Here is a 23,024-nt window from a genome sequence, read left to right as displayed (position 1 = left end):
TGTTCCCTACCTGCTGACCACTCTGCCATGCAGAATTGCAGGCTTCCAGCCCAGTGCTTGCCACACATCTCAGAAAAGTTGAACGTGGACCCCTCACTGGGGGTCAGTTTGGCCCAGCATGGGAAGCAGTCCCGCTGTCTCACAGGGGTCCTCTGCATGCAGACCCAGCACCAGCTCCCAACCTCCTGCTGTCGGCAGAAAGCTGGTGCTGCAGAGACTCACCTTTTCAGAAAGGTGGTGTTGAACCTGAGCAGACGGTCTCAGAGTCTCTTGCTTCCTGCCTCTAACCTGTATAAATAGAGTATTAATCAATATGTCATCTTCTGTAGGCACATCACAGTCTGGCAGTGTGTTTAGCATCAGAGAAATCCTACGTCTGATGAAGTTTCCGGGAGTAATGGAAGTTTTCATAGTCAAGGCCTTTGCTGGACTTCCCGCAGGTAAATCTTACCCATTACCCATGATTGCTGATGTATTTAAAATAAGACGACATACACTGTAGACCAGGCTTGTCTCAAGTTACTGAAAGCACGTTGCATTTGATCACGGAGCAGTGAGGATTCAGCTCCTAACTCAGTGCTGGATGCTTTCAAATGCTCTCAGCTACATAGGGTCAAAAACCTGGGACTTAATGTAAAACAGACTACTTGCCACAGGCTGCTTCTACGACTTTTGGCAAATCATTTAATCTCTCTACCCCATCCTCCTGGCTGTAAATGTTTCTTTCCTCTTGTCTGTCATTTCTATTCAGGCTGTAACCTCTTCAGAGCAGAGGGAAATCATTTGTACTCTGCCAGAAACACTGAGGGCCTTTCTGATTTTACTTAATGGTTTTAAGGGGTATGTGTACCCTAACCTTTTTCCCAACAACTAAAAACTATTGCTGGACAAGAGGCTGTGGCTGCTCTAACTGTAGGCTGCATGCAGGGGAACCACAGCATGTTTCTTCCCTTGCACGTTGATGGTGGTGCTTGTTCTTCTCTTCTTTATATATTCTGCTTGTTTTTTTGTGTCATGGTAGAAACCTGCTGCTACCTCAAACCCATCCCAAACCTGCCTGTTTCCCTGCTCCCTTTGAGTCAGTTGTGGTCCTGGCATAGTCCATGTCTCCTGATTTGCCTGGTTATACGTATCCTTGGTCACAATTTAATAATCTTTAATTTTGCCTACCCTCTAGCTCCTTTGCCCCTGGCTTGTCTAGAGACAAGACAGCATGTCAGCCTTGTTAGTGGTGGTGTAAGGAAAGGGTGATGTTCTCTGCGCTTCCACACAGAGAGCTTTCACGGCTCTTTTCCCAGTCAAACCTAAAAGTGCAGTTTCTCTTGATTACAGTTTCAAGGATTGAATTTTGTACATGTTGAAACATGTGCACATCACGCATCTGAACAAACTAAGGTAATTCCCTTCTGAACAAAGATCTTTTCATCTTTCTCTAATTCTGTGTCTGGAGAAGCCCTTGAATTTTAAATAACATGAAACATAATTTACAAATTACATTCTAATTTGTAAACTGTAAATTCAGTTTACAAATGAAAGTAGATTTGGCTGTAGAAAGTGGCTGAATCGGATGGGGATGGCATTTCTGGGCTTGGCCAGCTTCGTCTGTTATTCCTTGCTAAGGCTCTGGGGGAACAAGTCCGACTGGAGCTGTAGAATAGCATGCAGAGAAGTAAAGGACTTCTGATTTTTTTTTCTTTTTTTTTTTTTGTGTGTAGTTGGCATTGGCTGAGATCAGTAATGCCAGTTGGTCCTACCCCCACCACTGGAGACAGGATACAGTCTCGATGGACTGGTGGATTCTCCTAATAGTGCACTTTTTAGGTTCTTCTGAAACTAAACTTTTTAAATTGTATTTTTAAAAGCATTTATAAAATGACAGCGTTTCACAGAATGAGATAGTCAAGCGATGTTTTAAGAGGGTTTTCTTTGCTGATTCTGGCTCATTTCTCAGCTTAAAGTAGCATTGATTTCTCTGTTTAAAAATGAAATCCTGAGACCGCATCCATATGCAATCTGCACAGTAATTTCCTGTGTGCTCTCCTTCTTCCAAAGGCCGGGTGAGATGCACTTTGTTTTAGTCATCCCTGCTGAAATGCAAATTCCTCCCAGTTGCAGAAGATGTTCTTCTTTTACCGTTGCCTAGCAAAAACGCGTACCCAACCAAAATAAACATCTCCTACCCAAAATTGCAAGGGAACTTCTAGGCAAAGAGGATGGAAACAGTGAAGCTGAGAGTTAAGGCAGGACATGGGCTGATAGTCTGTCACTGCAATGGCTGGGAGTATTTCAGTGAGAGTAGGAATGGGCTCATCTGAGGCACTCCTGCTACAAGTATAGTGCTTGCACTACAGTGAGGAGTGATCAGAAATCCTAGTGACTTCTCTTTGCAGGTGTCTCTTCAGGTTACTGACCATACAATGGCAGCTGAAAGGGGATTTGGCCGTCACCTACTTCTCTGCAGCTCACAGCTGGAGGCTGAGCTCCTCATGAGCTCATTTACCTTTCATCTCCCGGCTGCAACTGTATAATTAATTAGATTGCCCAAATTACAGACCATTCTCTATTTACTTGGTAAACAAGTTTGTGATATACACAGAAGAAAATCTTCTGTTCCTTACGGATCTCATTGTTGTCTAAAATTAGCTTGTTTGAGACTGAAAGAGCCTCCCCTGGAGGGCTGCAGGGCCGGGAACCTCCTCCCTGTGCCGCATAAAAGCAGTGACACAGGTTCTGTGCCTCTTGCAGGAGGGTAGCTGCCAAGGGATGGACGGGTAGCAGACCGCTCCAGCATGGCCAAATTACATCCTCGACTGACCTGGGAAAAGCAAGTCTCATTGCGTTGTGGTAGATAAAAGACAGAAAAGAAAACACGAGGATAAAAATGTCAAACATAGCTCTTACTGACCACAAATCACCAGGGCCTTGAAAATACTGATAAATAGCTGCTTGTATGAATCTTTGGCTGTCTAATCCCTTTGGAAAACCTGTTTTTAATGCAATCACTTTAGCACCTGCATCCCATTTTTAAAGGGACTTCCTTTCACACGCAGAGCAGGATTTTGCAGTGGGCCCTGGGGCTCTGCGTCCCATCGTGTTTGCAATCCAGTGTAGGAGGACTGAGACGGGCTCCCACAGGCCGTGCTTGTCTTTTCACACTGGCTCTCAATAAGTATTGCTAAGCTGGCCCTCCCAAAGCCACGGGCTGCTTTTAGAAATGTCATGTCTTTTTTTTGAAAATAGTTTGCAGTCCTGTGTCTCCTTGGTGCTTTTCCTCATCTTTATCACATCTCACAAACCATTTACCTGCCTTCTGCTGCATAACTCTATTTACTCATCCCTCTGGTGCCAAGTTTTCTAAGGAGTTCACCCCTTATTTAGACACCCCCCCCCCAGAAAAGGTGAGGTTTTTGAGGCTATTTTTTGCTATTTTCCATTTTTTTCCTGTTGAAAACCTGAGCCTTGCAGTGTGGATTGAAGCTTATTCCAGCAGCTTCTGTGTGGGGTTTTGGTGTCCCCAGAAGAGCCCTCCCCAGGGGTACATTACTCACATGGCTGCACTCACCTGACCTGCAGCCTACCCAGATGGGACCTGCTGAGGTCTTTGTAAGAAATGCTTATGCATGTTCGGATGAGCAGAAAATCTTTTGAGTTCAATCTAGGGCTCAGCCTGTGGGTTTCACCAAGAAATGTGTTGCCAGTGGGAGAGACCCCCTTAGCTGCCAAAAGCGGAGGAAGCACGGGGGTCTCCCTTCTCCAGGTAGCTTTAAGTGACCATGCAGGCAGGTGGAGATGACACTCATTTAAAGAAGAGACCTTTGCATCTCCAGGGGAGCTGTGCAGTGTGTAATGCAAATTAAAGAGCACAGTCTATCCCCCTGCTCCAAAAGAAATCAGCTCATTTGGAGGAGAAAGATCCAAATCTGCCTTAACTTGGTTGGGGACTTGAAAGGGGAGAGGAGCTGTAGAAGCTGGCTTGTGGTACCAGGAAGAAGCATCAGGTATGTAGGAAGGTTGAACCCCTCCTAGGTGGTACCTGCAGCGGGATAGCAGAATGAAGGGCGAGCACCCACTTCAATCTAATTTTCCTGCAAGTGAAACGAAGTGTGGTTTTTCTTTCACTTCTTCATGTGTGCCTTTTATAAACATGTGCGACTCTGTTGCCTGGTGTGGATGCTGTGAGTAAATACTTGCATGTTATCAGGTTACTTGCATGTTGCCTTAAGCTGGCTTGAGCTAAGAGCGATTTCAAAGTAACTGGATAACGATGGGGTGCTCTCTGCGGAGGGGTGTAGTGAAGCCATAAATCTTCACGAGCCCCAGCTCCCCGGCACCTTCTCCAAATATCCGGAGAGTAGCAGAGTGGGGCGCCCTTCCTGCCCCCCATCCCTCACTCCCAACGCCATGGGGCCAGCTGGGGTGCAACTATCCCCATTAAGGGGGGAAGCGGTGTCTCCTGTGGGGTTCAGGAAGGCTTTGTGGCAGGTCCTGGGGTGGGATGGTGGTGGTCCCTCCAGGCAAAGCCTTGGGGTGCTTGGAGGGAGGTCCTTGATGCTGCAGGTGCTCCACTGGTAGCAGCACCATTGGGCTGCTAGATGCAGTGGAGTTGCACTGGTTTGTTAGGGTGCAAGTCCTCCACGGCGTTTTAGTCAGCAGTTTGGGATTGCTCTCCTCACAGTTCCGGGAAATGCCAGCAAACCCTTCCCATGCCGCAGGGATAGTGACTCACTTTGCCAGGCCACAAGCTGTCTTCTCAGTCCTCACACGTTGCCTCCTGGGCTCTGTTTTCTTCAGGAAAGAGGGGACCGCAGCTCCTTGTTTACCCAGTCTTTGTACCTCAGAGGATCCTACGAGGAAGAGCAGGACCCCTAAAGGTTGTCTGCTCTCTTCTCCTCTCCCCAGCAGGATCAGTGCTCTCTGACGGGCACGTTGTGGGGATGTTCACGTTCAGAGAGCCCCAGCTGCCTACTGTCTTGGTCCCTCTGAGGTGCACAAGACATTAGGGGAGGCAGCAGCCTCCTACCCCATACCAGCTCTTTGAGAGCAATGTTTTGTCATAACATTTTTAATTTGATGGCTCTTTGTGTACGATGGGAGCCTGTGCATGCGTGTCTGTATTTGTGTATGTTTGGCACTGGGGGAAACGCACGCTATTGTATTTTCATGTGAGACTAAGTGAGTGGGCATTTTCCGTTATGCTTTCCAGAAATTGCCTTAATTGAAAAGTAGACCCAGAGTGTGTTTTTTCTGTCCGTACTTTCCCAACTGCTTGTGTCGACACCACTATCAGTCCAGGAAAGCAAGAGATTTCGCGTGCCACTGACGTCACTACCAAGGTGTGCAGTGAAACACTGTATTTAGGCTGATGTCACCGGGTTGTTTCCCAAGCAGTGTTCCCCATGGTGAAAATATAAGGTTAGGCAAAAGGGGTGAGGAATCCAATCAGATTATTTTTATGGTTACTGTCTTGTCTGAACAAATGTTTTCTCACTGCCTTAATGGTTAGTTTGGCTTCGGTGATAAAAATATTTACCAGTTTATAATAAACAGCTGAATCTACAGCCTACGTAGTCACATTATTTTAAAGATGAAAGTAAGTGGGATAAAAAAGTTAATATTTGAAGATTAAATTACTACACTGACTTTCAATAGGATTCTGCTCGTGTTTATATCCAGTCCCAGTAATCCCAGGGAGAGTTACTGACTCATACTGGAGGTGACTGGGAGCAGGGTCTTGGCCACTATATGCAGTGCAAGTACATTGATGTATGCTTTTCATTAACCCTCCCTCTAGGTTTGTTCCTGATTATGTTTTCCATCATCTCGATGGATTTCTTTGGCTTGGAAGCAGTGGAGTCTGGCTACCTGATGTCATATTTTGGTGTCCTTCAAATGGTTAGTAAGTAGAAGTCCCCCTCTTGCCACACTGCTATCTAACTTGCTACCTTTTTGACACATGCTCTCCCAAGTCCAGGCATAATATTGTCGGGCAAATCCTACCTCTGCCATGCGGCACTTGGCTTCAAAAAATAGAAGTGACTCCAAATATATTCTGTTCCTTGGAATGGGAAGAAATCAGAGCAAGGAGTGTCCTGAAAGCTGTCTTCCCCTTGTCCCTCTTTGCAGATCTTTAAGCTGTGGAGCTAAAATTTCCTTGGACTGACATGTTGTCCTGGTTTTTATAACAAAACTTACATTGAAGCTAAAGTGTCTTGACTGAGCTTTTCACTGGTGCAGGTTAGCTGATTTACATTTACTTAGTAGCACCCTGTAAATTTATGTAAGTAGACGGTCTTACTGGCAGTTTCACAGATGCCTTCAGTGTCGAGGAAGGACTAGTTTCTGCTGTGTGGAAACAAGCACAGCAAGCTTGTAATTAAAAAAAAAAAATTAAAGATGGGCAATGGTATGTGATTAGGAGACTTGCAAAATGGGTAAAAGGGGAAAGTCAGCTGAATTAGGCAGTAGCAGGGCCAAAAAAATAAGATGCTGTATTATAGCAGAATTTTCCTTTTGGAGGAAGAGGAAGAGGCTAATAATTTTGCAGAAAGAGCAACAGATGATTATAAGCAAGCCTCAAGGTAGGAATGCAAGTTAAGCAATATCCTGAAGGAGGGTGGTCTTGTTATTAAATCCGCCTTCATTTCCTGGGCATTGCCGCAGAGTTCCCGTGGGATCTGGAGGAGCTTCTCATCTGGGAAATGGCAGCTTTAGTTCCTTCCTTTGTGATTTGGATTTGGCATAGTGTTACCAGTCACTTGGGCTCTGCCCTGGTCTCACCAAATCTGGGCACCTTGGATACCAGCTGACAAGCATGGCCGTACATCAGCAAGTGGAGTCCGCAGAGTTAACCGGCTGGAGCTGAGGAGCTGATGCCTTTACCGTGTCCATTCTGGGAGGGTGGCTTTGGACTAGCTGTCGCTCAATCTCATGAGCTCAACATCTGCTACCAGCTGGATGTACCCTACCATCCAGTCTCGTCAGAAAGAAAACCAGTTTGCTGCTTCACAGCACAGAAACAGCATGACAAGTGGGGTGATCAGCAGCTGCTTTCCAAAGCGTGCTTCTGATCCATACTCCACTGCTAACAGAGGCTTTCTCTACGTTAGTCTTTGTATGCCCCCTACTAGACCAGGGTCTGCGGAAATCACTTAGGTTTTAGAGGGGCTGAGTCACCCTCCGCTATCTTCTTCCCCCTTTGAAGGTAGAGGGACTTCCCAACAGCTATGCTCTTAACGTAGACCTATCAGTTAAATCCCTGTTATATATGTCTACACTGAAATCAAATTTGGGGTTGCAGCATGGCTACGGTGTGCTTGTTTTGAGCCGGCTAACGTGGGCAGCAATAGCACAGAAGGTAAAAACAGCACTTGTACAACCAGGGCAGGAGTGGCTTCGTGTTGCTAGATGGAGCTTGGACACTGCTGTTAGGTCCAGGATATCTGTCTTCAGGACACTGCTGTTAAGTCTGGGATATCTGTCTGTCTTCACTGCTATTGTTTCCCAGGTTAGTTTGGTTGAAACTACTGTAGATAAGGTTACCTGTGCTGCCGTGCCAGTGCACCCTGTGTATAGATACAGCCCTGGAAGATATGGAAATTATAGCGTACACTCTGCTTCCTAATGAATAATCAGATGTCAGTGCTAACCAGGGACCTGCCCCTTCCCATAGTCAGAGCGTTTCATCCCGCAGAGGCCAATCATACCTATTAACACGCTCTAATCCAGCAGTGGCCTACAGGCTCAGGTGCAACATCTGCTTTGCTGGGGAGTCTTTGCCTCAGGACATTTGGCGCAGAAACTAGCTTTTGTCAGCCAGGCAGTTTTCTTTCATCTATCTGTGCAGTTTCTGTCCATGTTGCTACACATATTCTACAGCACATGACTCTGGACGTCAGAAATATAGGAGGAGAGAAGAGGTCAGAGGGTACAAACTTCTCTTCTTCATGATGCCACATTGGGGTTTGCTGTCAGAACACCAAAAAGGAAAGGGGAAACAAATACTTTATTTTTTTTAAAAGCTCAGGACACCTGATTCCTGGTGGCAGCAAAGCCATCTTGCCTGAGAGCTTGCAAAGCACTGCTTTCTGCTTTGTTGCTTGTTCTTTCCACTTTATCACTGGCAGTTCCAAGCTCTGCTCTGGTTTATGCAGGACCAGATCCTCAACTGGTCCAAACAATACTCTCACCACCTGACTTTTAAATTATTGTAAAACATTAGAATTTTTGTCTTTACTTTCAAATCAAGTCTGTGGCTGGAACTGCCCAAAGGTGTCTCTTGCAGAGAGTGACTGGATTAATGTTTTACGGCTGCTTGCTGTTGGGGTTCTTCCAGTGGAAGATGTATGCAGGGAATGCAACGTGTGCCGACTCTGTCCTGCTGAGCCCCAGAGCGGCTTGTGTGCCTTCACCTTGCCTCAGCTGGCATTTCAGATGCATTTGTTTCTGTTGTACAGTGAATTGATACTGCTGGAGATATAAATGCAGATTAAGGTGCAAGCAAATTCCACCAGTCTGGATGGGTGAACAGTGATTAATATCTGCTGACTGGCTTCCCCACTTCACTGAATAAATTATAGCTTTATTCATAAGGAATATAGTGTCCTTTTCAATGAATTTCATCAACCAGATCCTCAGCTTTATTTCTCATTCCTTAGTTTGCCTTTCCATAAAATATTGTGGGAGTTTTCCCATTCTCCTGGGCTTGCTCTGAGCCCTCCTGTTAGAGGAGACGTCCCCCTCCTGTTTGCATCCCTCCTGGACCTGAAAATGGGTAACGTTTAAGGACTTTTACAGATGGGAGCAGACGTCACAGAAATGAAGGGGAAAATAAAAATTGAGCCATGTCCTGTTTACTTTAAACCTCCCTGTAGACATTGAACACAGTGCCTGGGTGGCTGCACAGCACAGCCAGCTGATACACCAGGGTCTCGCCTGCTCCCAGCACATGTTGTGTGCACTAAGCGGCTTCAGGGGCGCACTGCGAACAGCACAGTGAGCAAGGCTTAGCTGAGCCCTTTACTCAGCTCTTCACGAAAAGTCATGTGCCAAGAAAAGCATTGCCCAGTCTGCCAATTCCTGCCAACTTTTAGTAGTATTATTGCTTTGTGTTATTGTATGAGATAATCTAAAAACGAACATCTTTCTGCAGCACAGAAGGTGATATTGCAGCCTCCTTTCCCAGCCTGATCAGTAATCCCAGGATGACTCGAATACCGATGGTCTCTTCCCGCTTTCCTCTGCCGCCCCAAGGATATTATGCTCCAATTGCTTAACCTAATTTTTCAGCTTCTCAGCCTCATTTAACCTACTGTGGTGAGAATCGGCCAATGCACTGTAAACATCTCTGTTTCTCACTGTTCCTCCCATTTAAGTCAGCTGCAGAGAACCTAGAGAGGAGATTTTGAATGGCTTTGGGTCAGTCCACCTAATTTTCAGTAGGCAACTCAAGTACTTTGTTGTCGGTATCTCAAACACCTTTTTGCATGGAGAGATCAGCACAGAAACACCGACCCCGTGGGAGGCGAGGCATTTGCCACCTTTGCAGATGGAGGATGTTAGTGAGCAGCCCAGCTAATTCAGGCAGCCCTCCTGAGGGATCCCATCTGGAGTTCCTCAGCCTCACCTCATTGTGCTTGGTCCCGTCTTGTCACTTTATGACCCCACAGGACCCCAACATATGGGGGGTTGCCCTGTGCCCAGCCTGCAAGGATCCCTGAGGGTTTGGAAGGCAGATTCAGGGCTGGTTTTTGGAGCCCGGGAGCCTCATGGGCTTTGGCTGGCCGCTCCCCAGAGCACCTCTCTTGGTTGCTCCCTTGCTGAGCATCAGCTCTGTCCACATGCGAACGGTTCATGGCACTTGCCAGCAGTGAAGTGGCTCAGCTGGTGCTGGTGGAGGGTTTTGTCCTTGCAATGCTGTGCATGTAGCATCAATGACCACCACTCATGGCATGGGGCATCCTTGGCACCCTCTTCCCTTTGCCGAGTTGGCTGCCCACAGCATGGTCACCCTTCACCCCTGCGCTGGTGGTACCTCTTCTTGCTGCCACTTGTACCCCTGAGTGGAGGGACATAGGTTGCCTTGCTGCTGCTCCCAGCCTGTCTCATGGAGACCTGAGTGGCCCAAAGTAATACGTCTGCTGATGTATTGTTCTAAAAGTTCCCATGGGAGTACCTGTCCACAGGGAACGGGAGCTTCCTGGCTCTCTGGATGAAGCACTGGCCCAGGAGCTGGTGCCAATTACTGTTTGTGATTAGGCAAAGAGCATCATCTAATAGCAGAGGATATTGGAAAGTGTGGGGCAGGCTTAAGCAGAGTGAGGGTGGGAAGGGGGCTCACTTCTGGGTCGGGACAGAGCCAAACGAGGTCAGAGAAGGGTGTGCGGGAAGGTGGTGTCATAGCATTGGGATAAAGAGCTGTCTGATGAGGAAACAAAGTTGTTGCTTAGAAAATGGAATATGACCGAGGCTGGAGTGGGCTGATGGGGAAGTGAAAATAGCAAGTGTGGGGTAATTCGAGCAATCCAGGGCTCTGCAGTGATACTTGAAGCACCCTGATAGTGTGGGGCTGTCTGATGAGCTGGGACTGTGCCAGCCTAAGTCGAGAAGGAGGAGTCAGGTGGGAGATTACGAAATGAGGAGGGGAAGGCAGACAGCGGGAGGGGGACCTCTGTGCCAGGTGTCTTGGGTTGCAGAGATTCCCTTGCTCATGATACGTTTGAAGCATCTTTATCTGATTGCCAGTGGGTCTCCAGGCAAGAGGTGTGAGAGCCCGTCAGGGACGCAATCCCTCTGTCCTCTGGGGCTGGGCTTCCAGAGTCCTCTCATCTCAGAAGCCATGCGAATGAAATTTCCCTCAGAGTGAATGCCTGGCAGTGTGAGATGCCGTTCAATCTCCCTCCAGAGAATAATTAATTTCATAATAATTTAAAATAATTTAACTTTACATAATGGGCAGAAGCGGGCCTAGACTCCGGCTTTTTTTGGAGTTGCGAGCACAATAGCATGGAGAACTTCCAGGCATGGTATCTGGCTTGGAAAATGCCACTGGAGGATTAGGCAAGTGAAATACCTGGAGTCCCTGGTTGGTATCTAAAGTCACATCTGATGCTTAGATTTCAAACCGCAGGAGGGGGTGGGGGAAGCTTTCCTTTAAGAACTTTTTCTCAAAAAAACCAAAGCAAAACGCACTAAACAAAAACTCTGGGTGGGACAAAGGGGTAGATATTTATTACCCTGAGGATCAAGAAATCATAAGACATCTGTTCTATTTACTGCATTTAAATTCGTATTGTTATACAAACTCCACCTCTAGCTGTGCAGCTTCTGGAGGGACAAGTTGGTACGGAGTGATCCTGAAAAGATGAGAGAGATTCCTGGAGGAGAGATTTACATTGCGTATCATCTTATCACCAGTCTGTCCCTCTTGCTTTTTTTTTTCCCCTGCACAGCAAAAGAGATGATTAAAGAGCCGGGGATTTAATTACAGCCAGGTATGCCTAGGGGGAAAACCCACTCGGTGAAAGGACCTCGCAACAACAAATAGAAAGTTCTCCAGTTTCCTGGCTCTGAAGGATTTAAATCTGTGGAGGGGGCAGGTTGGAGGGGGAAGGAAAGCGATTAGGCTGGAGTTTGCAAAACACACGGTCCTCTTCCCCCTGTTCGCAAAGTGCTGCCTTCAGCAGTTTGGTCCTCATCATCAGGTCTCCTTCCAGTCCCACTGCCCTCCTGCTCCTCTGCAAGACCTGAACTACTTCTCAAGCGCCTTCTGGCATCGCCTTGTCAGTAAAACAACTCCCTTTTCCCCTGCCCAAGGTTTTGCACCACCTTCAGCCCATACAGAAAAGCCTTGTGATTTTTGTTGCCCCCTGAGGTCTGCCCCAGCTGGTGCCCACCCGCGCGTCCCACCCCAGCCGGCCCTGCACTCGCCCTGGGAACTGCCAGCCGGGCACAATTTCAAAGGCAAGAGATACAGGTCCAGTGCGTGGGAGGCTGCCTCTGATGTGAATCATGCTATCTGTGCTAGGGATGGGGCGCTGCATCTTCTTTGCTAGGCTGTACCAGCTTATCTTGCCTGCTGCGCCTGCCTCTCCAACCTTCTTGCACCTTTTCATTTCCAGGCTGTTGGGTGAAAGGGAATTTATTTTGTTGCTGGGCTCTGTCAAGCTTTCGATCAGTGCTGATGGAAGAATCTGTAGAAACAGTCCTGTGTCCGCTGAGTGCGGAGGACCAGCCGAGCATCTGCGTAACTCCTCCAGCCTCCACCGATGAGGTTAGCTACTTGCGGGTGCGAGTCCTGCTCAGCAGCGGCTCCACGCAGCAAGGTTAGTGCTTCACCGTTCAAAAGTCTTCCAAAAACTAGCACCTTAAGCCTTCAAACAGCAATAATCTTTTCCATCCTGCAAGGGATTTCTGAAATTTGTTAATGAGGTTAACAATAAAATGGGCAATTAGCTCTTCTGAGCAAGTGGGAGTTGCTGTCTTCCCAGAAATCAACTACAGTGATAGAGGTAAAGAGTATTTTTCTACGTGATTGGCTGAACTAATGTAGCGAATCCCCAGTTTGGTGAATCCAGCATAACACCAAGGAGAGTTTTGGCTGTTCTTATGCATTTATTGGGAGACTTATTTGCCTTTAAAGAAGGAGGAGGGGAAGGAAAAAAAAGATGAGTTGGTTTATCCTGTGACATATGTACACAGCCACGGGCAGTGCCTGCTATTTCACTTGCAAACAATTTCCTCTCCCTTTTGTTTATTGATGGCAGAAGGCATTCCAGTCAGGTACACTGGCTCTTCCCCGACTTCAAAGGAGGTCAGGTTACAAAGGCAAGTACCATCCAGGCAAAATGAAATGCAGGACGGGAAGGCCTATCACAGTCTATCTATCTCAATGGGAGGTTGCGTGCAAGGGAAAAGCCTAGAACGCGCCAGCAGGAATAAAAATAAGGATAAATTCCATTGCTGCCTCTTCAGTGCCACTAGGGCTTATCCATGGGAGTGATGATGGCCAAATCATCCAGGATGCCGCCGCTACCCCCTGGCAATGGCAGCACACGTCCAAAACCTTACATGGGAGAGTGCACATGAACCACCTTTTAATTCCTCCTTCCCAAATGTGCCTGTGCGGGCGGCTGCCGCTCATGCAAACCAGGGGACTGCACGCCCAGGGAAAATTGCAGGCTGGAAGTAATGGGTTTTCAGGTCTCAATTCAGACTGGAAGTGAGGCCGGAACTCCCGGTGACTGGAAACATTATCCAGCGTCTAAATCAAGGCACTGGTGTTTGATGGTGTCCAAAATTAAGATGATGGGCCTTGCCTGCCTAGGGCTCATGGCTGGATCAACAACGACCGTGCTGGGGAGGGAAGTCCAGCAGCCCAGATAACCAGTGGGGAGGCTGCAGTCTGTATAACACAAGGATGGCTGCTCAGCCCCAAAGGGAAAGCAGGTGACTTGGGCTGACGCCCTTGGAAAAAGTCCCAGCACCGAGTTGTTTGGTTCAGCAGTGGAGTTTTACCTTGTGCTCGTATTGTCCCAGTCCGAGTGATGGGGAAGCCCATGCCGAATGCCAGCCTTGGCACAAGGACCATCCCCCTGCCCTGCTCACTCTGGGGACAGCCCTGGTGGCCTCCGGTTTGCCCATCTCCAGGTCCTGCCTGCTTTGCTGCAGTGGCACTTGTTCCCTGCGCTTAGGTGCTCACATGTAGTGATGGAGACATTTTTGTGTACGCCACTCCCACGGCCATCAGACCAGACTGCTCTGGGAAGTTGCTGATGTTCTACCCCAATGACTCAAGGAAGGGCAGGGACCGGGCTGCACCTGCATGGTGTATCCCAATTAAATATGCCATTCAAGTCTGGGCAAATTGAGAAACGTTTCCTTTCCTCTGGTGGCTCAGCAGAGCTGAACTGGGGTTTGGGTGATGCCACCGCTGAGTCAAGCCATGCCCTGCGACGGGGCTCAGCCCCTGTCCTGCGTGACTCAGCACAGCCCTGGCCGGGGTGAGCCGGCGGGACTGGGAAGTTGCAAAAAGTTAATGACGATTCTTCATTTTAGGAGCACTCAGCTTAATGAAGCATTACTCAGCAGCTCCTCCACCCACCCCACCACCCCCCCCCGAGCAGGAGCCGCTGGGGCTGGTATCAGCCTCCTCCCATGTCCGCGGCAGGGCTTTCAGCCGGGATGACTCAGGTCACCCCATGCATCGTCCAAGCATTGCACCGCAGCAGGTCCGCCAGTGTCCCCGAGGCCACTTGGCGGGTGACACAACCCAGGAGAGACACGTGGGGCCCATGCCACCGTCACGTGGTGGCTGGGCACACGTGAGCTGAGCTCTCAAGCCCTGCCTGAGGGTGGGGATGGGGACAAAAAGGAGGCAGAAAAAGTGTCTACTGGGAACCAAAATGTCTGCTTGGTGCAATGTGCCCTCATGTCAAAAATGGCTTGTGCCCTGAAGCAATGTGAAAAGTCAAATTTTGATGTTTTTCCATTAAGTTGTAGCTTGTTGGAAATATATTCAATTTGTATCTATTGTTCTTTATGTCAACTTTATTTTATTTTCACTCTATTACTATTTACTTTTTGCTTTTTTGTTTTATTTTAATAATTAAATTGCTTTTCTGGACTGCTTGTCATAGGTTAACATTTCCTTTCCTTTTAATAACTTTCTTATTCATTGTGCACTCATTTCCTTTCAGTTGAGTTTCGGTTTCACCCTTAGGACTAACACAGCAAGGCTAAGCGTGGTGTAGCATCGTTCCAGGTCCAGGCAGAGCACCGAGGTTTTCTCCAGGCTGGACTGCCATTGAAACAAAGCCATTGCACCAAACAAAGCATTTTGAACTAGAGCTCTTCTTTCAAGTCGGAGGGGTTTTCACTTGGATCAAACAAACCCTTACAAGGCAGGGAAAACTCGGTAGATTCCTATCTGTCCCTCCCCTGAAACGCAGTCGGTTGGGGTTTGTTTTCAAAGTGATGTCTTCCCGCCTCTGTCCTCTCATGTCCACTTGGGCCAGCATTACTTGAAGTATGAGAGATGCCAAACAGAGAAATAAAAGAGGGAATCTTTGCTCTGCAAAGTGCTGGAAAAGCCAAATACTTCCTGGGATTTAAATTTTTTCGCTCCTCCTTCCCTCCCCCTCTCCCCCAGTTTTTATTTTAAATCTGTAAAACCAGTTCCCCATCCCTCACGTCTGCGCGTACTGCTGGGGCTGGCTATTAGCATCTCCGTCATACTTGTTTCCTGTCTAAAAACGATGAACCACCCAATTTGTATATTTATAGTTTAAAGTAATGGCAAGAGAAAGTACAGGAAAGGAGGCATTTTCCTCCTCTGCATACAAATGTACAGTTTTTCTTTGGAAGTACTTGCCAAGAATGAAGACCTTAGTTTCAATTGTATTTCACAAAACCATCATGAGTGAGTTAGAAAAATTCATTTGTATCTGCAAGTGTTTTTAGAAAGTTTCAATCACCACTGGTGAGTAGGTAGTGATGGTAAACTCAGGCGTGCACTCTGAGTAAAGACTTTCAGCTGACGGGATGGATCTATCCCTAGGATGCAAAACGCTTGAAATAATGGATCCTGTCTTCCAGCCATTTACCATGACAGTGAGGTCCCTTCTTCTCCAAAAAAAGCAAGGGAATAACCCATTTGCTGCCTTCCATTTGCTTGAAGCACTGTAGTAGTCCTCTTTCAAGCTTGTTTAAATTGTTATACATCAGGCTTAATGGTGCTTGTGTGCTTCTTTCCCAGGTTGTCCAGGGTCTGGTTGTTGGAAAACTCACTAACCACTGCACGGAGAGGACCCTGCTCAGGCTAAGTGTCTTCATCTTTGCCGGCGTGGGCCTAGGCATGGTAAGGCTCAGCGTGAAATAATCCATGGTGCCTTTTAATAATGCAGCAACACAAGGTCCGTGAGATCTGGCTGCAAGCTCTGCCCCTTGAAATGCCACCAGTGGCTTTGCTGGGTGGTCCTCGTGGCGGGAGGAAACCAGCTCTCCTGGGCCTCTGTGCAAACAGAGCCGCGCTCAGCATAAGCACCGTGCCAAATAACGATAAAGAGCCGCATGAGTAATAGATACGGGGATTAAAAAAAAAAATTAATCTCGCACAGAAACTCATTAAGTCCCTCCTGAGTCACTGGATTTGCATAGAAATCCTGCCCTCAGTCTTGTCAGTGACTGCATTTCCTGAACTACCCAGAAAGTAAATGAAGATTATGGGGGAAAATCATTGTGGTTGTAGGCTGCTGCGAGACAGCGGAAGTTGTGTGCTCTTCTTCTGGGGCTTTATTTTTGCCTAATTTCCCCAAGCTGAGAGTATTTGGGGAAGGGGGTAGCAGGACAATAATTTTGTTCCTCCATTTTGGGATGAGTGATGTTACCCATTGCCAGTTGTATCTGCATGGGCGACAGTTGATGCCAATCTCAAACGGTAATTGGAAAACTGAGTTGACATAGGCAGCTCTGCCGGTAATCATGTTTGCTCAGATAAGCCACGCTCGGGGAACCGATAGCTCTGCCCAGGCAATGGGCACGGAGGAAGGGTTCACACCTATGGGCCCAAAGGATGGTCGAGCTGCATCAACCTTTCAACGTTCCCTGCAGGATTTGGCCTCGGGCCTTGCTGCCAGGGTGCTGGTGCTCCCGCCGGTGCGGGTAGGATGGTTGCCATTCCCACAACCACGCTGCAGCCATGGGGAGGTCAGGGCCAAATCCTGGGGGGTATTGAGGCTCGTGGTTCCCAGCTACACGGATGAGATGATGCACCTACGCACCTCTGCTAATCTGAGGCTAAATCATGTGTCCGAGATGAGGTTCGGAAAGGAGGATGGATGCAGACAAAGGGTTGGCTCTGCAGATAGAGCGCGGTCCCGCTTCTGGGATTTTGGGGCTCTCAGAGATGCTGCCGAGTGGTGGGATGCTTGGGAAGGGTCCCTCCCGGCTGGTGTTGCATGTTTTTGGCTGGCATCAATGTGCCACCTTAGAATGGGACATTGGCACAGGGCTTGGTGCTCCTGAGCATGGCCTGGGAAGGGCTTTGAAGGTCTTGCCATTGTTTTTTGGTCATGGGTGGGAGCAATTAGGTGGGACCAAGGTGGACCTGGCCCATCTGGAGACCTGAGCACCCCTAACCGGGCACAGGGCAGAGTGCTGCTGGGACTGGCTCCCTGTGCCAAAGCCCAGTCCCACAGCAATCAGGCAGAGGGGCAACCATGGAGTAAATGGCTCTTGTGCACCAAGGTCTCACTGACAGGGAAGGCTGGAGGCGGCTGGAGGTAGGAGAGAAAGCCTCAATGGCAGTGGAGGGGCACACGGGGCGGCACAGCTTGCAGCGGCTAATGTCCTAGTGCGGGGAGGCTCACAGCGGCTGTGCGGGGAAGGGAAATCGCTGCTGGAAGTTCATTTTAGAGTTGGCAATTACACCAAGCCTGGAGGGCTGTGGACATCCTGACAGCGCAGGCCTGGGGACAAGGGTCAGCAATGACTTTCCATGAGAACTATTCATAGGCAAAAGCAGCTGTGATCCTCTGCACCAGGGGCGCCTTATTAAAAAGCGCTCTGTTTGAGTGGCTGCCGAGAAAACATCCGTTTCTGGGGTGGCTTTCCGTCTGGGCGGGGATGAGTGCTGTCACAGTGGCAGGCCCCAAATGCAGAGATTAATGCGTGAAGCTTTTAATCCTGCACAGCCGCCGGTGGAGGAGCATCCCGCCTACTGTGCCCTTGCTGCATCTGGCCTCCAAACGAAGCAGATCCCCTCCCCAAAGCATGGAAGCAAGGAGAAAGTTAGCTGTTAATAAAAGACACTCTGAAACTCAACTTCATATCACTGGGAGGTGGGCTGAAGTGTTTTTGGAAGGCGGGCACCAGTGGCAGCAGACAGACGGTGCAGCTGGGAAGAGGCTGCAGGTAGTTCCCAGCAATCGGCAGCTGGAGAAGGGAAGGGGTGTGCTGCGAGCTCGACAATAACACCTGGAAAAGGAGAGGAGGGGAGAGCCAGTGTCTGATCTGCAGATGCAAGCCGGGAGCACGTGGGCAGGGGTGTAGGAGGGCTTGGCGTTTGCGACGGGGAAGTTTTTCTCTTTGAAGGCACGGCGGTGCCTCGTCCTGCCTTGCTGCCTGCATTTCCCAGGCGTTTGCTTTTTGAGCATGTTTGCTAAAACTCCTGGTTCTGCCTCACTCACCTGAAAAATGCCTTCAGATCTGCTCAGGTCAAAAAGACTGCTACCTACCCAGCTGAGGAGTAGCAGAGACCGGGCTCTGCCTGGCTCTGGTCCTTTCCGAGTCTCACAGGAGCGAGGAGCCATTTCCCCTGGTTTTACAGGATGCACAGACTTGGCTCAGCTCTTTTCTGCCCACTTGCTTCAGCCCATGAGGGAATTCATACAAGGCAGGGGAGGGTTAAAGCTGTTTTTTCCTATGAGCTCTGCAATGTTGTCCTGCAATTACATTTGCCCTAGCAAGGAATTAGTCTCCCTCCGTCTGAATGTTTATGTACAAAATACCTCTTCCTCTGTCTTTGTTCTCTGGTTCCTCAACCAGAAGTGCCTAGATCTTAACCAAAATGTAGGCAAAGAGCTCCTCTGAGGAGAGAAACCTGGCTGTGTGTGAGTCTAGAGGAGAACTAGGAATAAACCTCAATATTTCCAAGTCATTAGTGAGCAATGTCTCTGGGCTTCTCCATCTTCTGTAGCCAAGAGGCAGGGACCAGATCGTAGGAGAGAGAGCTCCAGAGAATGAAACTTCTGGCTAAACCAGGGACAGAAATGTTTTCCAGCCGCAATAACACACCTTGAGACACGGGTGAGGACAGGAGACTTGCAAGAAAGGGGGAATTTCCTTTCCATGCCCCAGAGAAATCCATTCATTTGACCAGCAGGGCTTGTGAATGAGCCGAGAGCCGCTCTAGCCCCATGGCTTAGGGAGCTTCACCACTTTTGTTTCAGTATTAAACAGCTGGAAGGATGTCTCCACTAAGAATATGTGCAATAACAAAATCATTACTCTCCCTAATTATGCTCGCTAATGTGCACTTATGGTCAGAAGACCTATTCCAGATTACTGAATTTGGTGAATTTATTAACAAGGAAGAAGCAGAACAGGATTAGAAATCCCAAAGGTACGGCGTTACATAATGCACTGCGCTCATTTATTTTGACAAGCTCAGTTTGGTTTTAATTATTTATGATAATGAACTGAAATGCCTTCTCTGGGCTGTTTTGTATAAGTAATGGCGGCTTCCTGAAGTACACCGCATGCATCTGCTGTTCAACGTTTCCTCAGGAGTTGGACAAGAGACAGAAGACGGGGGGAAGGGTGCAGGGACGTCACTAATTCCCAGACACTAAAAATACCTGCAGCAGTGCCAGAGAAACGTGCTGCCAGATTGTAGGGTATCGTTTGCTACTTGCGCTGCATGCTTGGAATAATTTGCTGCAGACAAATGGTGGGCTATGAAAGACCCTGCAATGGCCAAAGCCGCACCATCATCTATCAGTTGTGGCTCCCACAATTTATCTAAGTCATGGGTTTGGCTTGTGGTGTTTTTCTAGGTTGTTTCTTGCCACAAAGTCACCACTTGTGCACTCTAATGATCCGTGGTCTGTTTTGTCCTGTCCCTTAGTCCCTGATGAGGACCGTGTGGCACTACTGCATCGTTGCGGTGCCACTGGTGTTCGCCTTCAGCACGCTGGGCACCATCACCGACAGCATCCTCACCAAGGCCGTCCCCTCCTCCGACACCGGTAAGACTCATCAAAAAAGATGAGACTGGTCTTTTCTCGTTTTTGAGTCCATCAGGTGCTTCCCAGCTCATGCCGCTGCTATTGAGTGCTGGGGTACATTCATGGCAAATGCCCGATTCCCCAGGAAATCTGACTTGGCAGTTGTGTGCAGTGGGTGTCAGCAGAGTGGATGAATGGGGACTGGCAGGGCTAATACAGGATGAGCTTGAACAACATTGAGCAAGCATCCTGCGACCCAGTGCTCCTGGTCCTGTGCCACCTGCTGACATCCATAGTGCCGGACGCAGTAAGGGAAGCCTCTCCTAAACTCTCTTTTCCATGTGAACCCAAGATATGTTCAAGAAAAAAAAAAAAAGCTGCTTTTCCACCATGAGAGTGACTGAGGGGGCTGTTCGTTCACGCCTTTTAACTTAGGGCATCTCAGGAGGGTATTCTGGATCGCTCTTTGGAAACATGTTTTGCCTGATGCAGTAATTGCCCCCCTCTTTACATTTTGGCCGTGCTTGAGTTGAAACTATATTTCTCTGTACAAGGGGGCTAAAATGCAGTAGTAGACACACAAATCTCTATACCTGGGTTTTTTCTTCTGTCAACAAAGGAAATATGCCTACATTATTGTCATGGGAGCCTTGCTGAGTTTGTCCCAGGATGGAGCTGGGTTAACCCAGTTTGGTGTCTTTTGCTCAAGCTCTTTCAGGGTTTGCTCCCCAAGCTGCGTTCACCAGGTACCCGAGAGTTTCTCTGCTCTAGCTGAGCCTTTCTGGGATGCCAGCCTGCACCCTTTGTCTTCCCTAGCAGCCATCTGAGCAGATACCTCTGCACAGACCCTACTGAGAATGGGAGTTACAGTTTGCACAGCCCCTTAGTGAAGTTTATGAAGCACTTTTGAGGTGATTCTGGATGAAGAGCTTTTCTAAATGTCACTTCAGTAGTTTATTTGTAGAGCTGACCACTGCATCTCCTACAAATGCTGGGAGCCCGTGATTTCCGAGTGCAGTACTTCTACATGGGAGGACCACTTAGTTCCCGGGGAAGTGAGGACTGGGGATGTCCCTGCCCCTGCACTCGGATGGGAAGAAAATCTGCTGTTTCATGAATTGAAGCGATGTTCACGCAAGGACGGACAGCCAGAGGGGGAAGGGCACCAAGTGGCTTTGGGATGTACAGCCAAGTTGGAATTCATCCAGGCTCCTCTCAAAGGGGCTTTGTGAGGAAAACCGGAGCATTGCTTGGCTTTTAAAGCCCAGAGGCAAGCTTTGGTCAGAGAGGAAAACGGGTTTGGTTGCCTCACCCTGCTCCCCGCTTGCGTATGTTGTTAGGTCAGCTTGCCGGTCGGCGGGATGGACAGTCTCCGCATGGCAGGGCAGGACGGCAGGGCAGGATGAAGGTGGCCCATGGGGCGGCGTGGACAGTCAGGAGGGGGTCATGGGACGTCGGGAAAGCCATGGGCTGTCCAGGGCTTTCTTCTGCCCGTCCATCCTGGGCTGATGCCGTGTCAAGTGCTACTACAAATTGCAGAGTTACGGCTGGCTCGAAACTGGGCATGCCAAGGAGGGATGCTGCTGGCTCAGAGGATTGTGGCGCTGGGGGAAAACCTTGTCTCCATCGCTCCTCCCTGGCCCGCACCTTTCAAACACTGCTTCCTCCTTGCAATGTTTCTGAGGGAAGAGGCATCTGATGGTTTTGTGCTTGTTTTGGACGCACCCAGGCAGGGGCCGGGGCAAAGGCAGGAATGCCTGACACAGCAGAGCCGCATCCCGGCGAGTTGCCTCTCCGCAGCAGCTGCGGCAGTGACGGCGTGGGTGTCTCGCAGAGAAATGCAGCTATTAAAATGCCTGCCATCCGTCTCTGGATGTGGGTGGCACCCCGCAACGGCTGCTCCACCCGTACAGCAGCTAAAAGGCTGCTCCTTCCTATGCGAGCCTGAGACCGGCTCTGCGAAGCGAGCATTTTGGTGGCGTGTTAGAAATCCCCACTTTTCTAAGAGTGTGGAAATCTGGCTTTATGAAAAAGCCTCACTGTCACCATGTCAAAAACCTGAGCGCTAGCTTGCAACAACTTTTAGTTAATGCAAGGAAATCACATGTTGGGAATTTGCCTTTGGAAACATCACTTTTGAGCCTTGCTGCTGTCTTTTCCTGATGTTTTTGCCAGCCTGGGGCCGGCAGAGCCTGTGGAGGTTTTTCTTTGGGCCAGGGAGAGGCTTTCCAAAGAGCTGGAGGTTGGGCTGAGCTCAGGTGTCCGTCTCATTGCGGGGCTGGAACGGATGGGGCATTGCAGGAGGATAACCTGTCCACCCTTGCTAGACACTGAGTCACTCTCCTTGCCTTTTAAATAGGTGTCTCAGAAAGGGAACAGTGGGATGTAGGATGGCACCATCCCTTGCACCCATCATCCTGCTTTCAGGACCGACCAAGGTCACTTCCTACCAAGGCTGATGAGTTTGCCACTTGCTCTTTGCTTATGGCTGGGGCTTTGCACTGAAGGCAAGAGAGCGGAAATTATTTCATGCATTTCCCTTTGATATTTTTTTTCCCTCTCCTCATCTTCAAAGGCAGGAAGGGAAAATTCTGCCCCACGTGCACGTGCTGTTCAGCTGGGCGTGCGAGCTGGTGGGAAGGCAGTCCCGAGCCCAAGGGGACTTGCATCTGTACAAGCACTCCTTGTCAACCCCAGTCCCTCCCCGAGAATGGAGGTCTTGTTTCTGCACAGAGCCCCCCGCCCTTGGGCCAGGGAGGGAGGAAGCCCAACAGAGCCTCCCTGAGTAACGGACCCACGTTTTGTGATTTTATTTGCACGTCAGACACCAAACCTTGGGAGGAGAGCTTGCAGCCAGGCAGGGCTCGGCGCATTGAACCCCCCCAGCTTTGCTTGGGCTTTGCTGGTTTGAAGGCGGCCACTGGTAGCGATGACCCAATTGTTAAATTAGGCCCTGCGATTGCCCCGCAGGCGTGTGGCTGATCTGGGCCAGCACCATCATCTGAGTGTGGCAACAGGATGTGAGCTGGAAAGGAAGGCAAGCCGGGGCGCTCCAGCGCAGCAGAGGCTGGGAGGAGGGACGGAGCCACACGGCTTGGGGAGCCTACAGCACCCAAACCTGAAACCTGTGGGAGGAGAGGAGGGCTGGGGCAGGAGGGGAGGATGGGCGCCCAGCCGAGACAGGTCATGCCAGGTATGGGAAAAGGTGGAAAAAAGCTGGGAAGGGAGAAAAATTGGCAGGGAAGCTTCAGAAAGTGGGATAGCCGTGATGAAGAAGGTAAGCATGTGCGTTGGCAGAGCTGC

General features: G+C 49.2%; 1 protein-coding gene across 2 annotated transcripts in view; it reads left to right on the top strand.

The window, feature by feature from the left end:
* Nucleotides 1–23,024, top strand: part of SLC67A1 (solute carrier family 67 member 1) — a 60,965-nt gene that overhangs the window by 35,814 nt on the left and 2,127 nt on the right. For both annotated transcript variants that reach the window (XM_076344170.1, XM_076344171.1), the window contains exons 6-9: nt 330–440; nt 5,792–5,892; nt 15,752–15,853; nt 19,622–19,742. In XM_076344170.1, coding sequence (XP_076200285.1) covers nt 330–440; nt 5,792–5,892; nt 15,752–15,853; nt 19,622–19,742 — 435 coding nt within the window. The remainder of the gene's footprint in view (nt 1–329; nt 441–5,791; nt 5,893–15,751; nt 15,854–19,621; nt 19,743–23,024) is intronic.

Source organism: Aptenodytes patagonicus, chromosome 7 (assembly GCF_965638725.1).
Source record: "Aptenodytes patagonicus chromosome 7, bAptPat1.pri.cur, whole genome shotgun sequence".
NCBI lineage: Eukaryota > Metazoa > Chordata > Aves > Sphenisciformes > Spheniscidae > Aptenodytes > Aptenodytes patagonicus.
Note: the sequence above shows the minus strand (reverse complement) of the source record. Positions and strands in the feature narration are given on the sequence as shown.